The sequence below is a fragment of the Maniola jurtina genome, chromosome 5 (genome assembly GCF_905333055.1).
Source record: "Maniola jurtina chromosome 5, ilManJurt1.1, whole genome shotgun sequence".
In the NCBI taxonomy this organism is placed as follows: domain Eukaryota; kingdom Metazoa; phylum Arthropoda; class Insecta; order Lepidoptera; family Nymphalidae; genus Maniola; species Maniola jurtina.
In genome coordinates this window covers 12,209,218-12,232,718 of record NC_060033.1, presented here as the reverse complement: position 1 = coordinate 12,232,718, position 23,501 = coordinate 12,209,218, and the positions used below count along the sequence as shown (strand labels likewise).

Sequence of the window (23,501 nt, the reverse complement as noted above, 5' to 3'; positions counted from 1 at the left end):
TCAAATTCGTCAAATTCAGATCAAACATCAAATGTGATAGAGATATAAATAATTATTTTTGATAAATATTTTAATTTCTAACTGAAAATTCAGTTTATTTGTGTTTTTTAAAGATCTTTTTCGTTTCGCTACCTTTATTTCGTGTATTATGAAATGTAAGTACCTATACTCTTCCTCTGACCTATTCCACCCAAAGAGTCCCATAGTCTACACTATCCAACATCAAATTCTAAAGATGCCAGCTATGAAGTTAAAGCTAAGTTGTTACTATAAAGAACTCAGCTGCACTCAACTCCGTCGGTATGCGTCGAACTTTGCATCACCACTTACCACGGTGAGATAGCAGACTGCAGTCTTGAGCCAAGGGCTAACTTAATAAAGTTATAAAAAACCCGGTCAAGTACGAGTTGGACTTGCACACGAAGGGTTCCGTACCATTGTACAAGAAATAACACTTTCTAATTGTTTTTGTTATGTAACCACAAATTCACGGTTTCGGATGAAGGAGAGACGAGATAAGAGTTTACGCGATAGAAAGAGAGCGCGTTTATTAAATTTTGGGCCACAGCACTATGCCAGCTAAATTGCACTTTATTGTTTGACAGCAAGAGTTACTATTTATTTAAAGTCTTTGTAGACTTATCCTTCTGTACTTGGAAGGTACCTACCTGTTAAGTATTCTGTGAAATTGTTTAGAAAATAACAATGTAGATATCACTTCTATCGCGGCGGCAAATTCCAGAACAGTCACAGCTGGTGATGATGAACGTTCTCCGTTCCATGTTCGGGGGGTGCAGCAGCTCCGCGGAGAAGGGGGAGGTGCACGACACCGTGCGCAGGATCCTGGGCAGCGAGCTGGTGATGAAGGATAACACAGACAAATATAACCAGTAAGTAGGTTTTCAAGGATGCTGAAACATAAATAACTTGCTGACTAGCTAATGCTCGCGAATTGATCCGTATAGATAGATAGATAGGATATTTTTGCTGGTTCTTCTCGGTAGGAACAGCATTCCGAACCAGTGGTAGATTATTTTGACGATTCAAAAGCACTTGTAAAAGTTTAATTGAATAAAAATAATTTGATTTTTTTTTTGAATTTTACTTACACCGTACTTCTGCACCATCGTACAAGAAATAAGACTTTTTTTTAATTTTATGGCGGTCATTTTGTTTCTTTTTTTATTATATATGTTGCTATAAAGGCAATAGAAATAATCTGTGAAAATTTCAACTCTCTGCCTATTACGGTTGACGCGATGCAGACAGATACGGTGGACGGACGGACAGTGGAGGCTTAGTAATAGGGGCCTACGGGACCCTTCAGGTACGGAACCCAAAAAATTAAATAATTCTAAGCAAAGGTAACTTTATGCTTATACCAATCTCCACAAGGCCGGACTTAGGTTTTTAAAAATCCCGTGGGAGGTCTTTCATTTTCCTGAATAAAAGAATGTACCCTATGTCAATCTCCAGGTGCTCCAGGTCTCTAACTTTGTCCATGCAAAAACTTTCGTCGATCCGTTGCGGCGTGATTGAAGGATAAACCAACACACATACCCACTTTGTCATTTATTTATATCATGTACTTATGCGTAGTGCTCCGGGGAAAATATACTAATCCCCATCGACTCTGTTTTCAGAGTTATCTTTCTGCGTTCATTGTAGTCTACTGTAGGCTTTGACCTCTACATTGTAGAGATCAACATCATCAGATAGTTATTATTAAAATAAGATCATTATTTTCCTTTACAGGAAAATGATCTTTGAAAAAAGTTCGAATTTCGTCAAGATCGGTTATCAAGTCAGCCATATTTGACTCTATTTACGTGTTCCAAAGCTACAAATGTATTATAGTGCAGTGTAATACTTGTGTGCTGCCATCTATCAAAAATTATCGACAAAAGTATTAACCCTACAACTAATTACTAGCCTCCCCCGTCAAGATCTAAGTCAAACGGAGAAGACCCCGCTACTTACTGACTTCGTCCACGCGGAATTAAGTTATTATAACATCCCGTGCAGCCTATACCACTCTACCAGGTCTAAGGCCAGGTTTAACCTGTGCGTTGATAGATCAGTCAGTCATTGAGTCACATTTTCCTTTTATTTACAAAAAAAATAGCATTTAGATATTATGTTTTTCACATATCATACCAACATTAAGTAAATGTTTACTTACTAAACTGTGGTATTACGTAAAACCTACTCTGATTCGTCAAGAATGTTTCTAATAGAAATAATAAACTAAACTAGATAGATAGTCTAGGTACTAAAAGTAGAATAGAAGTCAGAAATAAATATTCCTCGGATCTTTAAAATTTTAGGAGGACCAAATACGTGAATCATATACAAGAAAATCTTTCAAAAATACTGGATTTAAAAACGACACCGAAAACGAAATCTACCAAGAAGCATGCTCCAATTACACCCGAGGTAACTATCGAAATTATTTTTATACAAGCTCTTTTATATTCAATAATCTTCTTTTTTGAGGTGATCAGGAAAACTAATTTCTGAATCGGCTTTTAGAATACTGATTCTATTGACGAAAGACCTGGACGGATTGGACCTAAGCTTGTAGTGTTCGATGCACTAACGGGTATGTACATGTACTTATGTAATTCATCGAAACATTCTTGTAAGACGGTAGACAACAATATAAACAACGACAAATACCTAGCATAAGGTAAAGTCGTTCCGCCATCTTTTTTCTATTTGTCCACCAACGATTTGTCTTTAGCCAACTGTCGAAAGCATGTAACAAACAGTTAAAGAGTGGACTATAATATATCCTCTGTGGTGTGTTTGCATACCTCACAAATTAATAATTTTTTTATACCAACGCTGAGCTTCCCGGCGCGAGCTCGCCATTCCAGCATCTTGAGACCCAACTCTATCGGTGCTACGAATTATTATGTGCCCCCACCATTGACAATTCAGCTTCACAACCCGTTCAGCTATGTCGGTTAGATACTTTGCCTCTTCCACTTCAAAAATTATTTATTAATTCTGATTTGATCACACACAGCTACTTCGAGTATAGCTGTCTTCATTGCCCGTTAACTGACTCTGAGCTTTCTTATAGGCCCATAAAATGTACAATTTTAAAGAGAAATTTTGCAGGTACCGGGAGGCTAGTCCTCGTTGGAGATGAGCGTGTCAGTGTACAGGGTCTGTCGAACTTCGCAACGATACGAGCTACGGCTTGCGTTTACGCTGGAAAGTGGATGTTTGAGGTGCAACTCGGTACGAAAGGCATTATGCAGGTAACATGTTAGAAGATGTTGAGGATTATAACACAACGAAGATCTTTGTAGGTTCTGGTATTTTTTTTTAAATTTATAGACTAGCGCTTGGTTGCACTCCGACCTGCATGCAATTGATGATGCAACATAAGTTGGAGTGCGCTTGCTTAAAAAATGCCTCTTGACTCTTGAGTCTTGACTTAAAAGCGTGGAGGAGAAAAGTGAATCCAGAAGGTCCTAAATTATCCTAGCGCTTTGAATCAAAAACGAGGAAGCAAATCGCTTTGTATGTGTCCCTGGAATTTCAACCGGTTGCAAATCTTGTCGATGCCTTGATAGAGATAGCCTTGATTATATTTCATTTTGATTTTTTAAATATATATAAAACTATGTGAGTACTAGCTAGTTGCTACTGTAGTAAATGAGATAGGTACGTGAATGCCCTTTGATCATACACTGTAACGAATGCGTCCTTTATTCATCCTAAAACGAGAAAGAAAACGTGAAAATGTCCATTTTCCGTTAGATACAATTTAGGTTCGCCGTTCGGACGCCGACCGTACACCCAATTAACCCCGTAGTGAGGGCTAATTGGACGAGAAGGGGACTAATTGAGATGACGTCGGGCGTACTCTGGCGAGCAACGGCAAAATATATCGATGCTGATACTGTACTATTGAACACTAGCCGATGCCCGCGACTTCGCCCGCGTGGATTTAGCTTTTTCGAAATCCCGTGGGAACTCTTTGATTTTCCGGGATAAAAAGGAGCCTATGTGCTAATCCAGGATATTATCTATCTTCATTTCAAATTTCAGCCAAATCCGTCCAGTAGTTTTGCGTGAAGGAGTAACAAACATACACACACACACACACACACACACACACACATACAAACTTTCGCCTTTATAATAATTATTAGTGTGAAGAGTGTGATGATAGTGTGATTGCAGCTAGACTTACACAATCATTTGGTTATATTTTATTGCGTGATAATTTCCATTTGATATGTTCTTCAATATAATTAGACGTATTTTCTGAAAAACTTTCCAAGCAAAATTAAGATATACCTAATACGGTAAAATAGCACGTCGCGCGTCGCATCGCAAAAGAAATATCGAGGAAATAATCCAGGATATTTTTTACTTTTGGCATAGAAAAAATCAACTTACATGTAAAAAAAATTTCAAGTTTGTACACCCGTTATACATTGATCTACTATAATAATATGTTTAAATTGGGGCAAACACTACTGAAACCATTTTCACTAACTGGGTGACTGGTATAGTTCGACCACTTGTAGTGCCGGACCATTTATCTTCTCTCTTCTCTGGTGCTGCAAAATATGTTCAAGCCCAGTGATTACTTAAAATCATCAATTATAAAAGAAATACTAAAACAGTTTTATTTCTTCAATCTTCTGCCCCAGATCGGCTGGTGCACTGCAGCCTGCCAGTTCTCCATGGACACGGGAGTTGGGGACACGGCCCACTCATATGCTTACGACGGTGGTAGAGTCAGACGGTGGAATGTGGCCACCTCACCCTATGGCCAGGCCTGGCTGTCTGGTGACGTCATCGGCTCGTGTATAGACTTGGATAAGGGGACTTTGGAGTACTACCGGTTATCTTTTTTTTTCTAGCAAAATTATTTTTACAATCTTAATCTAGGTTTTACATACAGCCACCATTTGATACTTGCTACAGATTTTTTTTCATCACTGAAAAAAAAAACAAAGTCTTTCATCGCTTGTACAATTGTGAATCTTCAATTTCTTTGGGCACATTACGAGGAAGAGTGGTTCCACCAAACACCTCAAGTATAAGATCGAGTGGACGGCACACGTCCACATGGTCGTAATAAGTGGGCGGGCTTCAGTTTTGACCAAATATCGGAAAGTTACTGAAACGAAGAAGAAAGAATTTTGTAATGTATACACTATACAGTGCTTTTATCATTTCTGAATACTAACAGTTGTAAACCATTTGTTTATGTACGTTAAACAATTTTGTTACAAACAGGAAAATGGGAGCAGCATAAAAAACTGACGAAAAAACCGATTGTTTCGTGGATGAGTAACGATTCCGAAAATTTAAGGGGTCTACACAAGGATACTGAAATTTCAATTTTTTAAATATTATTTTGTTTCTAGTAACGGCTTATCTCTTGGCATGGCCTTCACGAAGGTGGCCAAAGGGTCTGGCCTTGCCTATTTCCCAGCAGTTTCTTTGGCTATGCAAGAACATCTTTATGCAAACTTCGGACACTTACCATTTATGTGAGTAATGTTCTCTTGACCGAGTTTTGGTTAGGCAATCAAACTGAATGGCGACTAGCCAAATATGCAGTAGTGATTATTTTTGTGCTTGAGTGACACCTTATTCGCTTATAAAGTACTCTTAAAGTACAAAGAGACGGTAATCCTACACTCAATCAATGTCAATGTTAATCACTAATGCACAAACGTAGTTTTCATTTAGGGAAGCACATGCTGCACCAGGTGGAGGTAAAACCATCTCGGCCAAGAAGCTGCTTCTGTTCCTGGTTGGACGAGAACTGTAAAACAGTGGCTATCACAATAGATCGGCAACGGTCAAAGTGATACAGCGTCTGAAGTGCCCTGCATAGTCGCCAAACCAACAAGAAGAAGAACCTATTGTTGATTGATGATTTAGCTCTTAATAAATAGTGCCCTTTTGCTAATAATGCAAGGTTACATTTATATATTAGCTATATTTATTATTATTTCTTATTTTGTCATTAGCTTTCCAGTAGAAGGTTATGCTCCAATACAAGCAGCACCTACTCGGAATTGTGTTCGTGCAACGATACTGTTGAAATCGCTTGATGCATTGGTTGATGAGCTGGAAAAACTCTCTGATCTTAAGCCTCCAGTCACTACTAGGAGTAGTAAGGTAAGAATATTGTTATTGTGAAACATCAAATAATTGTATTGTAAAGGTGCCCACACACTTGAACTGAACTGCAACTGAACTGCGCGTCGCGTCAGCGCCCCGCATGATATTCTCTCCAGCCGCGACGCGCATACGTCACTGCGTTCAGTTCGAATGCGTGGGCACCTTAATAGTGAAGCGCTGGAGTGAATTTAGCCATCGTGATCAGCATAATATTTGCATTGCACGCTACCATTCATAGTTAAGTACTCCGTCTTCCTCATCCATCTTCAGCCAGCCACTTACCGCCACCTTTTAAAAGTCATATATCCAGCGGAATGGAGGAGGAGGAATTTAGTGATGATCTGCAGCGACATATATCTACATGATTGCAAGAACATAGAATTTGTTTGTTTGAATTTTTCTTGCTTAGATTGTCTCGCTCTTTATTCAATTGTACTAACATGTAAATCTTAACTCCAGGCAAAGTCTGAAACATCTAGGTCTGAAGAAGAAGTGGCGTTGCGTATTCACAGCTCGAACTCCGCTTACACTCCGAGAGCCTCGCCACATAGTATATTAGATACTCAGAACATTGAAATTAAGAAAATGTCAAATAAGGTAGTCTGCTGAAAATGTAGCAATAAAACTCCATCATCATCAACCCATCATCGCACCGCACCGCATCGCATCCCATCGCAACGCACCGCGTCACATCCTATCGCACCGCATCGCATCGCATCGTAACGCACCGCATCTCATCGCATCGCATCACATCGCATCCGATCCGATCTTATCCGATCCGACCCATCTCATTCCATTCTATTCACGCTTTGATTTCTAGTTTCTTTTTATTATGCTCGCCTGACTGACGTAGGTACATATAAAATTTTTTGTCTACGTCAAAAATTTGTATACGTCTATATAAATTATATGTATGTACACGTATGTGTACATACACGTGTAGAAACAAAAATATTTTTTTTACTTTATAGTAGTTTCGGAAGTCGGTTTTAAATTTTTTTTTAAGCTTTTTAATATAAGTAATAGTTGCTTGGCATCTAAAATATCACTTCATCATTGTCATAAAGTAGCTGTCTACTGGTGAAAGAATTTTCAAAATCGGTTCAGTAGTCCCTACAAACAAACTCACAAACTTTACCTCTTTATAATATTAGTATAAATAAAATTATCAGTCACCACTTCAAAATTAGAATTTAGGAAATGACGACCTAATATAATTATTATATGCTTCATTTTCAAGGCTTTTCTAATGTCCATCGCAAGACTGGTTGTGGAAGAGCTACGTCCAGTGCTAAAATCCTCGTATGTGGTAGTATCGGAATTGCTGCCAAGGTTCAAAGGAGCACTGGGCTTGAGGGCAAAAGACCAATGTCCCGAGCCAAAAGCTGCACAGTTCTATCAGAAAATGAAGGAACAAAAGTTTGTAAGATATCATCATCAATACAATTTTTTTATAATTTACTCAGTATTTAATCTTAAAATAAATTCTTAAAAGCTGTTTTGTTGGTGGAACCGCAATTCGGGGTTATTTGATGAAGGATAAACTAAATTTTCAGCATGGACTTGCTCAGAAAATGCTATCGCAACCAAAATCACGAGTATCAAGTCTTCTGAACATGCTCTGGATATTTCTAGAAGAAACTGTGCTGTGTGATATACTAGAACACTGTGTTGTGAGAGAGTGTCTGCTTTATGATTTAGTACCATCAGTAAGAATCTTTCAATTATTATTGGCCATTTATTTCGTACAACGGAGTGACGGACAGAATTTTTTTGACTATAGCAGATACAAGGTGGACTGTTTATACAAAATTGAAAATGAGCATAGGCTTCATGAACAAATAAAAACTATGCCATAGGGTCAAGAACTCTGTAAGTTTTTATACCAAAGTATAAAAGTTTTTGAAGTAGGCAGAGCTTTTAGGCATGCCTATGGAATGTACGGTGATTGTACAGTGTACAGTAAGTAATAGTTCAGGTGATAACCTGATGATGAGGAACGTCAGCAATTTTTTTAACGAGAGGAGTATGAGTTTTTCAGTTAAGTTTATGTCTATCGATATATCGATTCACCGAAAATATAGAACCGTTAACGTATTGTGATGAGAAGAGAAGTCAGGTTTTAGTTTTTGAAGGTTATCTGATTTTCAGGATATGAACTTCAATCAACAAATCGAGGCAGTATACGCTTTATGTGGTCTGATGCAGCATCGAGAAACTAGACACTACCTTGTCAAATATGTGTTTTTCAATAAAATAACGTAAGTATAATAAATTATTGCAGGAATTTGAAGAATCTTTAACGTATCTTCATAAGAATTAGCATTCGACCAACAGAGAGTTTATATTAGTCATAACCTCTGCATTTATGCAGGTTCGATAATTTCCTGAACGTCAAATGCCCCGATGACACCGTTCTGCGCTCAGTTATTCGAAAACCATGGTGGCAACGACCAACTTCTGTGCAAGGAGAAACAGATCCAAAAATTGCTGGTGAATCTACAAAAGCATCTATAGAGCCCACTTTGACTTTGCTTAGACTTAAGACACTGATAAAACGAGACAGGCGACAGCGTTATACCGCTCGCATAAATCTGTCTCGTTTTAACGGAAACTCAAGTCTATCCAAAATCAAAGTGCACACTATAGATTTCAACCTGAGAACTTGAAACATATCTAAATATATTTATTTCACTAAAAATATTTTACTCCCTTTAGAAATAGCTGAAAAAGGAGTTATAGAGACATCAACATTCGCGCCAAATGTCACAGGTATTTTATTAATTCGTCTTTTATTCTTTTATAGGTCAAACTATAGCAGATGCCCGTGATTTAATTCGCGTGGATTTAGTTTTTAAAAATCCCTCGGAAACTCTCTGACTTTCCAGGATACAAAGTAGCTTATAACACTCTCCAGGTCTACAACTATAATAAATTATGTCGATCCGTTACCACGTTGTGACGTGATTGAAGGACAAACTAACAAACCAATAAACCAATGAATACTTTCACATTTATAATTTTTGTACGACAAAACATCCTCAGCTACAAAAAATCGGTGATTTCCATGACAGGCCAACTAGAAATCGTATTAAGCTCGCAACTCCTACGCTCCGCCTCAGAAAAGTGGGAAAGTCAATTGTGGGAATGAGTGTAATATTTTATAATAAAATTCCACAGTCAATATTAGACTTGCCTTTACCAAAGTTTAAAAAATCCATTAAAAGTATGCTCCTGGCAAAAGCATATTACACAATCGAAGATTATGTAAATGATAAAAAAGCATGGATTTGACTCGCTCCAGCAATGCGCGGGTCTGCAATTGCTTGTATAGTATAGAATATTATTGTAAATTGAACAATTGAAAAGAGCAACCGCCGAGTTTCTTGCTGGTTCTTCTCGGTAGGAACGGCATTCCGAACCAGTGGTAAATTATTTGACGATTTAAAAGCACTTGTAAAAGTTTATTTGAATAAAAATCTATTCTATTCTATTCTATTCTATTTATAATATGGTCAGGCTGGGAAATGAGGTGAGTGATAATAATATAAAAATCAACTACTATCAATTTATTTATGAGTGGCTTAACATAAAACACAAATGTACTTAATTGCTATTTCAGAAAAAATGTCTAAGCTCCAGTCAACTGCCGAAAGTGATAGTACTCTGGAAGCACAGTATAGAGAAGATTGTTATAAAATCACCAAAGCCATTACAACTTTAGAAAGAATACAGGTATGAAAAACCAAAATATATGTAACATAAGCAAAATATTTCAATCGGCATAATCATTCCGGCCTTTTATTGATATTCTAACATTTGCAGATGGGGGAATGTAAGGGTTAAGTTTTATACAGCTAATAGAATTTTGATGTTTCCAATTCTTCAGTATTAATTTTACAGATGGAATTCCTTCTAATGCTGCTCGATAACTCTGACGGCACAAACATGGTACCATCAACAAGGAAGATCTTTTTGGAAAAGTTTAGGAGGTACATTATGGACAACTGCATATTGGATTTGGTAAATATCTCTACCATCCGCATAAGTAATTCAATCTTGTTCATTAGTATTTATAATTGCAACAATATGCCGTAAAACGGCTTTTTTCATCCCTCATTTTCAGTAATCCTCTTTCAACAAGTGTCAACTTGTGACTCAACTAGGAATTAAACTTCTTTCTCATGGTTTAACAGTAGCACTAGTCCAATCTAGCACGGTTGGTCGATTACCTACCTAATAAAAAATATTATTTCACAGAGACTGTTTAACGTTTCTCGAAATTCACCCGCTATCTCCTGGTGTTGTCACGCACGTCTTCTTTCAGCCGTGCTGCATCTATGGCACGAAAATCCCTTAGGCCATCCGTAAGTGCTTTTAAATTACTCACAATCGATCGACTGGCTCTAAACTATTAGACCAATTTTGATATGGTATTTGTTTATTATATTATGGATTATACCTTTTAGCCTTTATCTTTTTCAATGCCTTTTTTGAACAATTCCGTACCTTCTGCATCTTGGACACGACATCGAACCGGATTACAATCGGTACTGATAAGAATCTAGAATGTTTATTCATACTCTTTTTGAAGATAATTCAATTTTATGACTGGAGAGACTTAACATTTCATCTTTTAAAATTAAAAATCTTATATCAATCAGCACTTATTTCAAAGCCTACACTCTAGACTCTAGCAGTTGCTTATTTCGTAGCCAAGCCCCTCCTCATATTCCTGCAAGAACATTTATCGACGGTGAACTGGATTTCTACAACGTTGATCGTCTCGGAGGCGTCCTACCTTTCCTTGTAAGGACATTACGGTCAGTACACCCCATGTACCTAAGTGCCTAAATCCATCAATTTAAACTGTGGAATAAAAAGTACTTTTGGTCATCCTTACAAATGTATTTCAGACAGGACTTGATCGACGTTCTGGGTGAAGACAACACCTTTATACAGAGCTTCGAACCGAACTACAACAGAGCGGGAGGCGTTGACACGGGTAAGTATAACTTTTTTTCATCAAGATATTTTGTTTCTTCTTTTACATTGTCTTATTGTATATTGTTGTATATTTCAGTTATGTATACATACCTCATGTAAACCTTACCACCTTACTCTTTTATAATAGGTGTAAGTGAAATGGCAGCTGGATCACCTGGTCTTGCAACGCTTCCTCAAGTGATATCCTCAATGGCGCGCTTCATGCATCCCCCCATACCATCAATAGCGAACAGGTAGATTTAACTTCCGCTTACTTTATCAATTGCCAAGGAACTATTTGACCTAGTTACACCATCACCATTTTACTATCGAACCGTAAGGCATCGCCAAGGTCTGCACTCTTACATAGTTGAAATCCCACTGACTTGAACGTAGACAACACCTAAAAAAGGATTTTTGAAAATTCAAACCCTAAGGGTGTAAAACAGGGGTCAGTGTAGTCCACGCGAATGAAATGACGGGCACAAGCTAGTATGTATTGAAGTTTCACTTTAGTTTATTCCACCGACAGGATGTTTGATAATTTCAGAACTACCGGCGAAACGGCCCTGGCACTAAAAGGGACGAGGTCAATGATGCCAGGCGCTGGACCCATTGATGATAGAAACGCGTACTTGAGGTTACTCGATGGACTGCTTGCACTATACCACGGAGCAGCAATAAAACATGCTGAGAAAGTAATAATAGACTTTCATTACCATTGCAAACTAAACTATTTTCATTTCCACCAAAAAAAAATCCAAATTTTTCAAACTACTCACTCCCCTGTATACATATATAGGCACCTGTAAAATGGAGTACACCTAGGTAAATGCAGTCCAAGACCGAGCCAGAGAAATCGACTGGAGAGACTCTCCCCTTGACACAAAGGCCACTCCAGTCGGTCTCTATGAGTGAGGTTTGTGATTACTTTCCGAACGAGTTAAGCTCTTGCGGTAAAGGATGTCCTTCCATTGGGATTTGGGTCCTATCTCTTTCTCATTTAGTTTGTCTGAGTTAAGTAACTTCAATTTTCTACTCCAAGAGGGTAGCTTTCTATAAAGTAGTAGTAGTAGTAGTAGTAGTGTAGTAGTAGGGTAGTAGTATTCCAAATAGTCTGCCAGTTGAGGATTGACTCTTTCAAAAATCCACTTGTCACATTCACTTAAGCTCACGTGGTCATTCATTCTTTTCGTTGCAGCTTTGTGAGCTTCGTGACAATCAACTCGATTTGGCTGACTGTCTTTACGACATAGAGAATCGAATTACAATTGTTACCCAGGAACTTCAGGCTCTTTCAGGTTGATAATCTGTTTAAACTTTCTTGTCTTATCTTTTTTTCCTATTAACTTATTACTTCTTCACGCCTAAACGCCTAAACTTATTTCGATACAATTTGACACAGATTTAGCTTGCATTATGGAGACGGATAGGATAATTTTAGTCCTAGAAAACTGTGGTTACGGTATTTAGAAAAATCTTAATCCATACGGGCCCGAAGTCGATCAAGGAAGTTAGAAAAAGAATAAATTTTCAAATTGCATAACTAATGATCTTCTATCAATAGGTTCTGCAACTGGAACGGAAGATGGTCAGAAGAAATTAGAACTTTATAAAGTCATGCTCAAAGAACTAGACAGATCCAAGAGTGTTTACGAGGTGAAAAAAAAATTAACCTTATTTTTTTTTTTTGAACTGTACCTTGTAGAGATCATAGTTAGACTTTATTTAAACCACTTAGTAGATACAAGTAAAAACGACGGAGTGAGTACTGAAAATGTCTTTGGAAGTTCTATTAAAATTACGAAGCATCCACATTCATATGCCACCCGATTGTAAGAATTCAAAATTAATCAATTTGACCCCAGAATTTAAGATGTTAAGATTGTTAGTAGTTTTTCCTACTATGAATAAAAACTAAAAGAAATTGACCATATCATGGCCATCAGCATGGCTATCTAAAAGTTAAAAGATCACTGATCACTGAAAATTAGGAAGTAATTTGTTTTTAACCCCCGACCCAAAAAGAGGGGTGTTATAAGTTTGACGTGTGTCTGTGTATCTGTGTATCTGTGTATCTGTCTGTGGCATCGTAGCGCCTAAACGAATGAACCGATTTTAATTTAGTTTTTTTTGTTTGAAAGGTGGCTTGATCGAGAGTGTTCTTAGCTATAATCCAAGAAAATCGGTTCAGCCGTTTGAAAGTTATCAGCTCTTTCCTAGTTACTGTAACCTTCACTTGTCGGGGGTGTTATAAATTTTTAATTTACACTTGTCAAAGGAAAAGCTGGAAGCCAGTGCCCTCCAAATGGCGTGGGTGATCGGTGCAGTGTGGACGAAGCAACGGCAATCGGAGCTAGCTACGCACTTTGCAGGGGCCTTGCATTCACTGCGAATCGCTTCGGACCCTGACTACGCCACTCACGTCCAAGTAAGCCTCTTATAATATAATACTAATCACTAGTTCCGCGTAGATTTAGACCGCGTAGGTTTTTTAAATCTCGTGTAAGTAATTTTCCGGGATAACAAGTAGTCTATATCCGTCTCCAGGAATGCGAACTTACCTCTGTATCAAACGTCAAAATTCGCTGAACGGATGGGCCATGGAAAGGTACCAGACAGACAGACACACTTTCGCATTTATTATGTTAAGTAATATGAATATAATAGGTATAGTATCTTTCGAAGTAGAAAAAAGGACGTTACAGAACAAGTGCCGGCTGTAAAAACGAGATTCAGAAAAAAAAATTGTGTGCTTTAATCGCTTTAATATGCAGTTTGAGTACATATTTTATCACCCGACTGTGTAACATAAATTTAAGAATATGACTAAGTATTTTCCCTGTATCTCCAACTTAAAAGTGTCATATTAATTGTGTAGGATTTAGTAGGTACTTTAGGTAGGCTTTAAACTGAACTAAACAACTGGACTTGTCACTAGACCGATTTTCAGTCCGTCCCTACTTTGACCATTGCGCTATTGAGGTGAATTATGCCACTTCCTCTAAATGTTATGGTTTTGTACAGTTATTTCTTTTCGAGCAGGTACCTACCTATATATTGATCTTGAGAACCTAAAAGTAGTTTTCATTTTACAGACTTCAAGTAAAGAGATCCTGGCTGGAAAAAGTTCTATATTAGGAGCTCAAAGTTATGCGTCACTTCAATTAGAATACACTTCTAGTTCGGATCAGAGGTAAAAAGTAATCGGAATTACAGTTTTCTAGGATTTCCGCATAATACTTTAAAATATGTTAATTATAATAAAATATAATAACTCCAAGTTTAGTCCACAGACACCCACGTCAAGAGCACCCACTCCTCGAGCTGAATCTAATACGCAAATTGGAACTACCAGCCGTAAGTTCCTTTCAAGGCCGCAGGACCTTTTCAGTTTTTTTGAAAAATTCTCATTTAGAGATCTGGGTAACTGTTGCAACCATGTGGCGCTCGTAGGTCTAGACTATATTATTGTAATACTAAAAACTATATCTATTTTAGACTAAAATTAGTAACCTGAAAAGTAAAAATTTTGTTCCAATGGACCATCATTGAATTCCAAGACGCAAATCACCCAAATGGCATATCATACATCCATCCATACCATACCATATTATCCTTTGACCTTTATTATACCTACGTGTTTTTGATAATTTCACCGAATCAGCAAACGTTATTTATCATCATACCAGTGTTCGGTGAATCGAAAATAACATTTTTTTAATAATTACCTATTTAACAGGATACCTAACTTTTAATAATTACATATTTAACAGGATACCTTAAACTTATACATAATTTAAATTGACTCTACTTTTTGGGATGATTGACTAATTTTGCCTTTTTTTATCCAGCTGACACTGGTACAGAGTTTACGGAGTCGTTATTCGCGTTTGTACCAGAGTACCACGTGGATGCCATGTTAGAATTGTGCAACACATTAAGACTGTATATGCACCCGACCATAACCGTTCAGCAAATACCAGGTACCTAAATATATCCTATGAAGATTCTTTTTATTAGATTTTTCGTATGCTCTGGACTACGATCTCACCTGATATAATAAGAGATGATACAGTCTGAGATCAATACAGCGTACATTGACTTTTCTCTATCCTCTTGCGGGTGTACTAATGCGGAGCTGAGCAAAGACGTGTTTTCGACCAATCAGATTGTTGAGATGTGACGTGATAGAATTATCACGTCATCTAACAATAACTTGATTGGTCTATTGAACATATTTTGCTCACACCCTTATTAGATCTCAGCCCAAAATCGAAGCGGGTAAACCTGGAAGGGTTTAATTAAACCCATCCCCCTCATCGATTTCTACGCGCCATCACACAGGAATGCTATTTCTTTTTGCCTACAGCTGGTCCTGGTCAGTGTCTAGTCCAACAGCCTGAATAGCTTAATGCCTTATATATATGTATATGCCAATAGCCCTTTGTACTATAGTCAAACCCTATGGTCAATTTCCTTTTTTTATTTGTTCTAGAATGGGAAGAACTAGTGGTATCCTGTGCTGCGTTTCTGTGCGCAGAGTTCGCGGATTCTCGGATAGTGCTAGCGAGCACGCGGGAGTCTCTTGTGCAGACGCTGGCTTCTTTCGCGACACAGCCGGCCACCATGCGGGCTATTGAACGAGTCCCTTTAAAACAGTTAATTCACATGCCCATTTTCCATTCACGCACGAGTCGTGGCGTGAAAGTCCATGAAACATCTGTGAACAGCGCGAAACACCCATCCACATTGCTTTTGGGGCGTTCTAGGGTTTTCGCAAGTAAAGAGATGATATCACAATACTTCACCATCTCTCATTTATTTTCGTCATCGCCGTGAGTCGCAGTTGCTGTCGTTGTTACTCTACCGCTATCATTATCATAATTCATCATCATTTCAGCACACGCACATCCAATGCTGAACTAAATATAGCCCTTTCCCAAGATCATTACTATCCTACTGGACGATGCCCGCAACTTCGCCCGCAAGGATTTAGTTTTGTAAAACCTAAACCTAACCTAAACCTAATAATTCACATTGTACCAAACTTCATGATTATTTCACGGAATTTGTACAAAATGTAAAGTTATGAAAGCCGAAATCGTGTTATTGGAAACCTAAACCTAAACTTTTTGATTTTCCGATATAAAAAGTGCCTACCCGTGAAAAAATGGTATGGACTTAAATGGTAAAAGACGCAGTTTGCTCCTCCTGCTTCACCACAATTCCGTCATAACACTTATATTACATTACATTTGTAAATTAAGCTAGCAGGAGATGTCAAGTCGTGTCTGTTAGCACTTGATATCACATCACTTCGAAGTTTGCACTGCATGTTTAGTATCAATACTTCAATATTTCAGACAAATGTGTATGGTGGAAGAACTGATACGTCCATACCAGAACCGCGCTTGGGCGCAATCAAACTGGGTGCTTGTACGTTTCTGGCATGGTTCAGGCTTTGGTTACCGGCATAGACAGTGGCCACATTTAGCTGCAAGGTAATTTCTATCGATCATCATCTAGTTACTTGACAGTGCTGAAAGATACGTGTATGTTACATCATCGTTAAAGGCAATCAAAATCACCACCCATAACATTAATGCGAAAATGTCTTTAATTGTTGATTTATCATTCAATCACGTCACAACAGAGCAATGAATCGACGTGATTTTCTGCATGGATGGATATATATCTAAAAACCTAAAAAGAAACACAGGCTCCTTTTTACCCCTGAAAAACAAAGGTTTCCTATACGAAATAGCACGCCTTTGTCGTTCATTCACGCATGCAACAGAGCAATCGATCAACGTGATTTCATGGACATACTCGTTGTTGAAGACATGGTTTTTTATCCTGGAAAAACAAAGGGTGCCAAAAGCATTTTTTTTTTTAATTTGAAAGCAGGCGTTCTAGATGGCACGCTTTTCGTATAGATATCTGATGGCTGCCAAACTTAACTTGGCTTTAAACTTGGCAATAGATGGCTTTTATAATGATAACGAAAGATGTTTCAATATTTACAGTTTCGGTGATAGAGAACCTACAGTTAACAATTTAGGAGCTAAAGTGGACGCTGCACTTATGAGTCAGTGTTTTGGTAAGTAAATTTTATCCAAAATCTGTAACTGTAGATTAGAATGATCTGGGACAAGTTAGAAAAAACCCATAAAAAAGTTACTAGCTTACGAAGTAGTAGAAGTAGCTCTAGTAAGGGTTATTATAATGTTTATGTCCTCAAGTATTACAATTTTTAAGGGCCATGTCCTTCAGAAGTTATTCAAAGTCGAATAGCAGACTATTTGAAGACCCATCCGAAGGAGTCTGCTGCTTACCTCAATTCCCTTCTGAGTCAGTTAAACTGGGCCTTCTCCGAATTCTTCACAATGATGCAAGAGGTAAAATTTTATCCCGTTAAGGTTCAACACTAATAGTTCAATTTGTTTATAATTGGAACCGCTAGAATATGGAACGCCTTTCCAATCACCAGTTTCTCTTTCCAATCAGTTTTGACGTGACAACGTCATATAATTCGATAGAGCCGGCTGCACGCACGAAAAAACATGACTCATGCGGCGTTACCTCGCTCTGAGGCGTTCCATGTAAGGCTTGAAGTGCAAGCGAGAGCGCGGAACGAGCGACAAAGAAGCACAATCGGCCTTTGTTGTTTCTTTTCAATTTTAATATAGGTATTTTCAAGTCAAGAGTTAGTAGCCCATTTTCTAGGCAAGCGCGCTGCAACTTAGGTTACATCATCACTTGCCAGCAGGTCTATAAAATCAAAAATACATCGGAAAAAAGGCCTCCTTTTCAGGAAAAGCAGGCCTTTTAAGGAAAAGGAAAAAGAGAGTTGGATATGGAGCTTTGGCAATTAGATCTAGCTACTTTAGTACGATTCGGTAGCCAGATATGTGTTGTTTTCCTTTATTCTTATATTTCCTATATTTCTAAACATAAGATTTTCGAATTCTTGTAGTAAACTTTAAATACCTATTTACCTTTCTTTATTTGGAACATGTCCTTGGTTTGAAAGGATACACGCTCATTTACAAAACAACTAAGCTCTCACGGTAAAAATATGTTAATATCAGATTATTTCATGGCGTGCGCATGAGGAGACAGGCTAAGAAGGAGAAGATCAATATTGCAAACTTTTTTCTTAATTATAGTAGGAATCTACCTACTTAATTAACACATTAATCTCAACAGATTGACCGAGTGGAAGAAGATGCTCAGCTAGAACCTCGTCAGATCAAGTTATGTGCAACATGCTTCGACCTGTATCACGGATTAGCACGAGCGCTCGAAATGACGCTTGCATTATTCCCGGAATTGCTGACGAAACCAAGTGCCAGCATCAACCAGAATGAACTTCTGTTGGGGAGAACCAGTCAGGTAAGTGACTGAGGCTGAGATCTATAGAGCGCGGAAGTGAGAGTGACGGAATAGAGAGTGCACCTGTGTTTTCACACACACATCTTGTGTACTATAATATCTCCCGCGCTAATCTCCATGGAGACTGGCCGCCGTGACCGAAATAGGTTGGGAGGATATATTAAACTTACCTAACATAGTTTAAGATTTAAATAAAAACAATTTCAAGCCTTATTTGAAATGCTTGAAAAAAAAACGAAACGATTAAAAGCAAACCCGTTTCTAAAGGACTATTTCAAAGTCCAGACCGTCAGAAACGAAATTGGTTGTATATATCGGCACAAAATCTCTGCACCAAAAGGAAAGCAATCAGATAACCGAAGCCCGGCTACTTTGATCCCGGTGTTCGTTTTCACGCTCGATTGAAATATATCCAGCCGAATTAATGGTAAAGTGACCACATGTTTCACTGTTTAGAGACAAAAAGGTTGATGGGCATTATAAGGAAGCAACAAAGAAATAAAAGGAATTTAGTTGATGTAGTGTCACAGAGTGTTTGTGTGTGACTCCATCCGGAATGGGTGTAAACTGCTTTCTGTTCTGTCTCAGAATACTTCTTCTTCTTCTTCTTCTTCCAGACCTTATCCCACGCTACGTGGGGTCGGAACAACATGTCTTCCTCTTTCACTCTCTTCTGCCATCCATCAACGTGTCATCTACCCCTTTTATACGCATATACTCTTTCACGCAATCCATCCACCTTTTCTTTGGTCGTCCTCTTATCTTTTTTCCTTCCACATATACATACGAGTATAAAAGCGTCACTTAGAAAAGCATGTATTATTTAAATAATTTTAACAAATTATTGGAGTGTCCCCCCAAAACAATTTAAAAAAATAACATATCACATAATACTTAAGCTCTATGATATACGCGCAAATATGCATATACAATCCAGCAGGCAGGCGAGTTAGATAAAATTGTAAAGTTACACGTGAAATCGAAGTCACAGGCTTTGACTTCAAAGAAATTACTAAACATCCTATAAAAAGCTGGCGTAAAATGGTGACCCTGCACCCCTGTGTTGTGAAGGACACGGCGGCGTCACAATGGGAGATTTACTGGCTTTCCTTTTTCTAAATAATAAAACTTTCCCTTCGATTTTGTTTACGAGTTCATTAGGCCTTGACCTTGACAGTAATTTGTTGTGACGGAAACCATTAAGTAATTATTGTTCTAACCCTCCGTTTCATTATCAAAGTCGTTTATTAAACCGTTAGTCTATTTCAAATAACAATTAGATAAGCACAACTTTCGCAATCGATCTAATGAGCCATGACCTGAAGTGGATAATGTTTTCAAAGGTGTGTGAAGTCTGCCAACTTGGCCAGCGTGGTGGACCACCAAACCCTTTTCACTCTGAGAGGAGACAAGTGCTCAGTAGTGAGTCGACGATGGTATATTGATGATGAGCTTCTAGCAGAATACTTGTCCTGCGATTAATTTTTTTTCAAGTATAAGTCCTTGGACGAAGATTATCATGGTATACAGGATGTAACCAGAACGCTAGTAAAAACTTAGCGTTCTTATCATACTACCTTAACACAATCCAACAACCAATAACCATTTGTCTTATCTTGTAGTTTTAGTGATTTAGTATTTTTCAAACCCGCATTGTATAGCGTGCAAAACTCGGATCAATACCCCACCTACGACGCGGCATTGACTTCGAGTGATCTATTTACGGAACGTTCGTTGACCTCTGGCGTCAGTCAGATGTTTTATTTGCAATACATTGTAAACATTTATTTATTTTAATTTTTCGCGGTTTTTTTAAGGTATCTTATCAGTAATCATCAGTACAATCACCTGTCTTTATTTTTGCTAGCGTTCTGGTTACACCCTGTATGAATCCTTGTCTTTTTCACAGATTCTAATGGCAGTGCTGTCCCGAATCTGCGTGCCAGGAGGCGGCAGTTCCAGTTTCGCGAGGCTCATCAAACGAGGTCTCCCCGATACGGACAGGATGCACTACTACGTGGCCTTGGCGCCGGTAGCTGGTTGCCTCATTAGGATGCTGGACCCTAAGTTACCAGAAGAGGTTAGCACTGGAGATTTGAATTTAAATTTTTAAACACATGTGGTTTCGAAAACAAGTCAGTTTAATTAACTCCCTTTTTTTAATAAAAGACACAATTCACGGCAGTTAGGGAATTCGTAACAAAACGTTGAGGCTTCGACGTCACTGGCAGGCGTCAAATGTTCCTGGTTTTAACGCTAGGTAGCCTATGAGTTGCCTATTTTTTTTTCACGTCCTTATATTTGAAATAATATTATCGTCAATTCAGGATCAAACCGAGAGTTCCCTCACTCTAATTCACTCTGGTTTATGTCTACGCTTCAAGTATCCAATATTCTAACAACTTCACCAAACATTCCAGAATCCAGTAAAATATACGAGTAACATAGAAATCTCTTTTTTTTAATGAATGGTTATACAGACTGGTCTATGCCTTATATCATTTTTCCAGCATTTGAATAAAGTAACTAATGCTCTAGCGTCCGAGCCTTTATTTCGATTGGACGGACTGGAATTTATGTTAGAAAAAGATAAAAGCAAACCTTTCTCTTTTTACAAATGTGAGTATATATTATTATTATTATAAATAGGCCGTAGTTTCAGACTTAAAATATCAGACCCACAGCTAACATTAATTCCTTAGTGACAAAGTTGCGTGAAAGCAGCAGGCTGAGTTTCCAATTGCCTATAATATGGTCTAGTTGTATTTTTACATATTCTAACTTTTATTATTTGAAACGAGCAATCGCTAAATTTCTTGCCAGCTCTTCTCAGTAGAATCTGTATTCCGCACCTGTGATAGAGTCACAGATGTTAGAAATTATTCCAGGTAGGTATTTGTTAATTGGATTGTAGAATAATAGCGTAAATCGTCCTGTTGTAAGGTGAATAAGTTTGCTTAAAATAACAAACAGATCCCACAGAATTGTTCAAAGGAGGACAAGAAAACAATTTTAACACCGAAAACGTAAACCCAATAAATGTAGATATCCAATAGAGTGACACCCGTACTAGGCAAACCTGTGTTACGGGCACCGCAGCCTTCCCTCGGAATCCATTCAAAAGTTCTTACTCTTGATATCAGTTGTAGGAGACGTAACTTTGGAAGAACTAGCGGCTCTTGAAGCGGTCGTGGAACGCCTCAGAACGGCCAAGGAAGCCCTGGCAATGTCGGGATCCCCTGGCTCGAGCGGTGCACAGTCAGACCTTCTCTGCACTATATGTTACGCAAGACCAGCCGATACGGCCTTTGTACCGTGTGGGCATCATTCTTGCAGGTAAATTTCTTTTTAGGGTTCCGTACCTACCTCAAAAGGAAAAAAGGAACACTATAGTATCACTTCGTTGTTTGTCTGTCTGTCTGTCCGTCTGTCCGTCTGTCGTGTCTGTCAAGAAAACCTATCGAGTACTTCCCGTTGACTTAGAATCATAAAATTGATCAGGGATAGGTAGGTATTAGAGCACAAGTAAAGGAAAAAATCCGAAAACCGTGAATTTGTGGTTACATCATTCAAAAAAATGTGTTTGTGAACAAATATTAGTATTCTAAATTTTCAAAGATAACTATAGCAAGTTGGGTATCATATGAAAGGACTTTACCTGTTCAATCTCAAACAGATATTTATTTATTTTTATGCACAATGGTTTTTGATATCTCGTGCAAAATGTTGGCAAAAATACCCGAGTACGGAACCCTCGGTGCGCGAGTCTGACTCGCACTAAACCAGTTTTTGCGTGAGGAAAATCCATCATGATACCACTGGTCACGGGGAAGCACGGTGGTTTTATCGGACTCCTACCAACTAAAAAGACAGCATTTGATTTAGACCTGTCATTTTAGTTTAGTCATAATATACACAATACTTCGTATATAGGTTTAGTGTAAAGATTGTGTATAAAAGAATTAACCACAATTATGAAAACGCATAACCACATCATAACTGAGTAGGCTCCTACGATAGTGGAGCGGTGCGAGAGGGGTGTGATGACGTGGTGCGAGAGCTCAATGATTCGTCAACTTCTGACAATAGTCACCCCTCCCGCACCGCTTCACCGCAGGAGCCTACTCAGTTATGCGCTGTACCTATAGTTTTGTTTTGGCACCATTGACCTGAAGAACCTGAAAGTCGTTTCATGTTTAGAAACGAGGATGCAAATTACTGTCTCACAGATTCTTTATAAATTCAGCACATTAAAAATATCAGACAAACTCATCCCTTACGTATTGAAATATCTAAGAAATATTCCACTATTATTCTAAGTATATCCTAAGTGTTATTCTAAGTATCATTCCAGTACAACGTATTGTTTCAGGCCATGCATAATGCAGCACCTACTGAACAGTAAACAGTGTTTCTTCTGTAAAGCGGAAATCGATACCGTTCGAGAAATAGAGCCTGCGAACAGTTAAAATACCTATTTCCTTAATCAGTGGACTTTTCCAGTACCTACTCTGTGATATATTTTATCAATTGACATTTTTACACCTTAGAGATAGTTACTTGAAGTTGAAATACTTAGATCAAGGTTTTTACAATTGAAGTCGTCGAGATTTAATAAAAAGTGTTTTGGATTTATTGAATTGGTTTAAGTATTTTATTTTCTTCTTTTGCATTTACAGGAAGACAAAAATACAGGGTGTTAGTGGAACGCTAGCAAAATGAAGACAGGGTACTGATGATAACTGATGATAAGATACCACAAAAAAACGTGAAAAAAAATTTAAATCACTAAACTACATGTATAAGCCTAGGCAAATGGTTGTTGGTATTGGATTATGTTTAGGCCAGTACCTATAAGAATTTCGTTTTTTGTTATGCTAGCGTCCTAATTACACCCTGTTTAATGGATATCTCATGAGGATATTAATAAGTAACTTAAGTTAAAATTCTTC

At 38.0% G+C, this 23,501-nt stretch overlaps 1 protein-coding gene across 3 annotated transcripts; it reads left to right on the top strand.

The window, feature by feature from the left end:
- Window positions 1-23,189, top strand: LOC123865521 (E3 ubiquitin-protein ligase RNF123-like). Of its 3 annotated transcripts, none has more exons than XM_045906588.1 (36): window positions 1-155; window positions 798-890; window positions 2,328-2,436; window positions 2,533-2,602; window positions 3,127-3,269; window positions 4,677-4,870; window positions 5,400-5,525; window positions 6,012-6,162; window positions 6,625-6,762; window positions 7,406-7,588; window positions 7,722-7,874; window positions 8,317-8,426; window positions 8,540-8,658; window positions 8,884-8,937; window positions 9,788-9,900; window positions 10,069-10,188; window positions 10,426-10,532; window positions 10,881-10,988; window positions 11,082-11,170; window positions 11,300-11,405; window positions 11,702-11,849; window positions 12,353-12,452; window positions 12,719-12,810; window positions 13,433-13,582; window positions 14,250-14,347; window positions 14,441-14,511; window positions 15,006-15,137; window positions 15,650-15,812; window positions 16,518-16,655; window positions 17,181-17,254; window positions 17,413-17,552; window positions 18,364-18,549; window positions 20,459-20,629; window positions 21,060-21,168; window positions 21,693-21,885; window positions 22,922-23,189. In XM_045906588.1, the coding sequence occupies exons 2-36, from the start codon at window positions 862-864 to the stop codon at window positions 23,016-23,018; spliced, it is 4,284 nt and encodes a 1,427-aa protein (XP_045762544.1). In that variant the 5' UTR covers window positions 1-155; window positions 798-861; the 3' UTR covers window positions 23,019-23,189. The 3 variants fall into 3 exon arrangements, with proteins under 3 accessions (XP_045762544.1, XP_045762543.1, XP_045762545.1); XM_045906587.1 differs by having other exon boundaries at window positions 743-890; XM_045906589.1 differs by lacking the exons at window positions 1-155; window positions 798-890; window positions 2,328-2,436 and having other exon boundaries at window positions 2,538-2,602; window positions 3,127-3,249.
- Window positions 23,190-23,501: the final 312 nt, after the last annotated feature.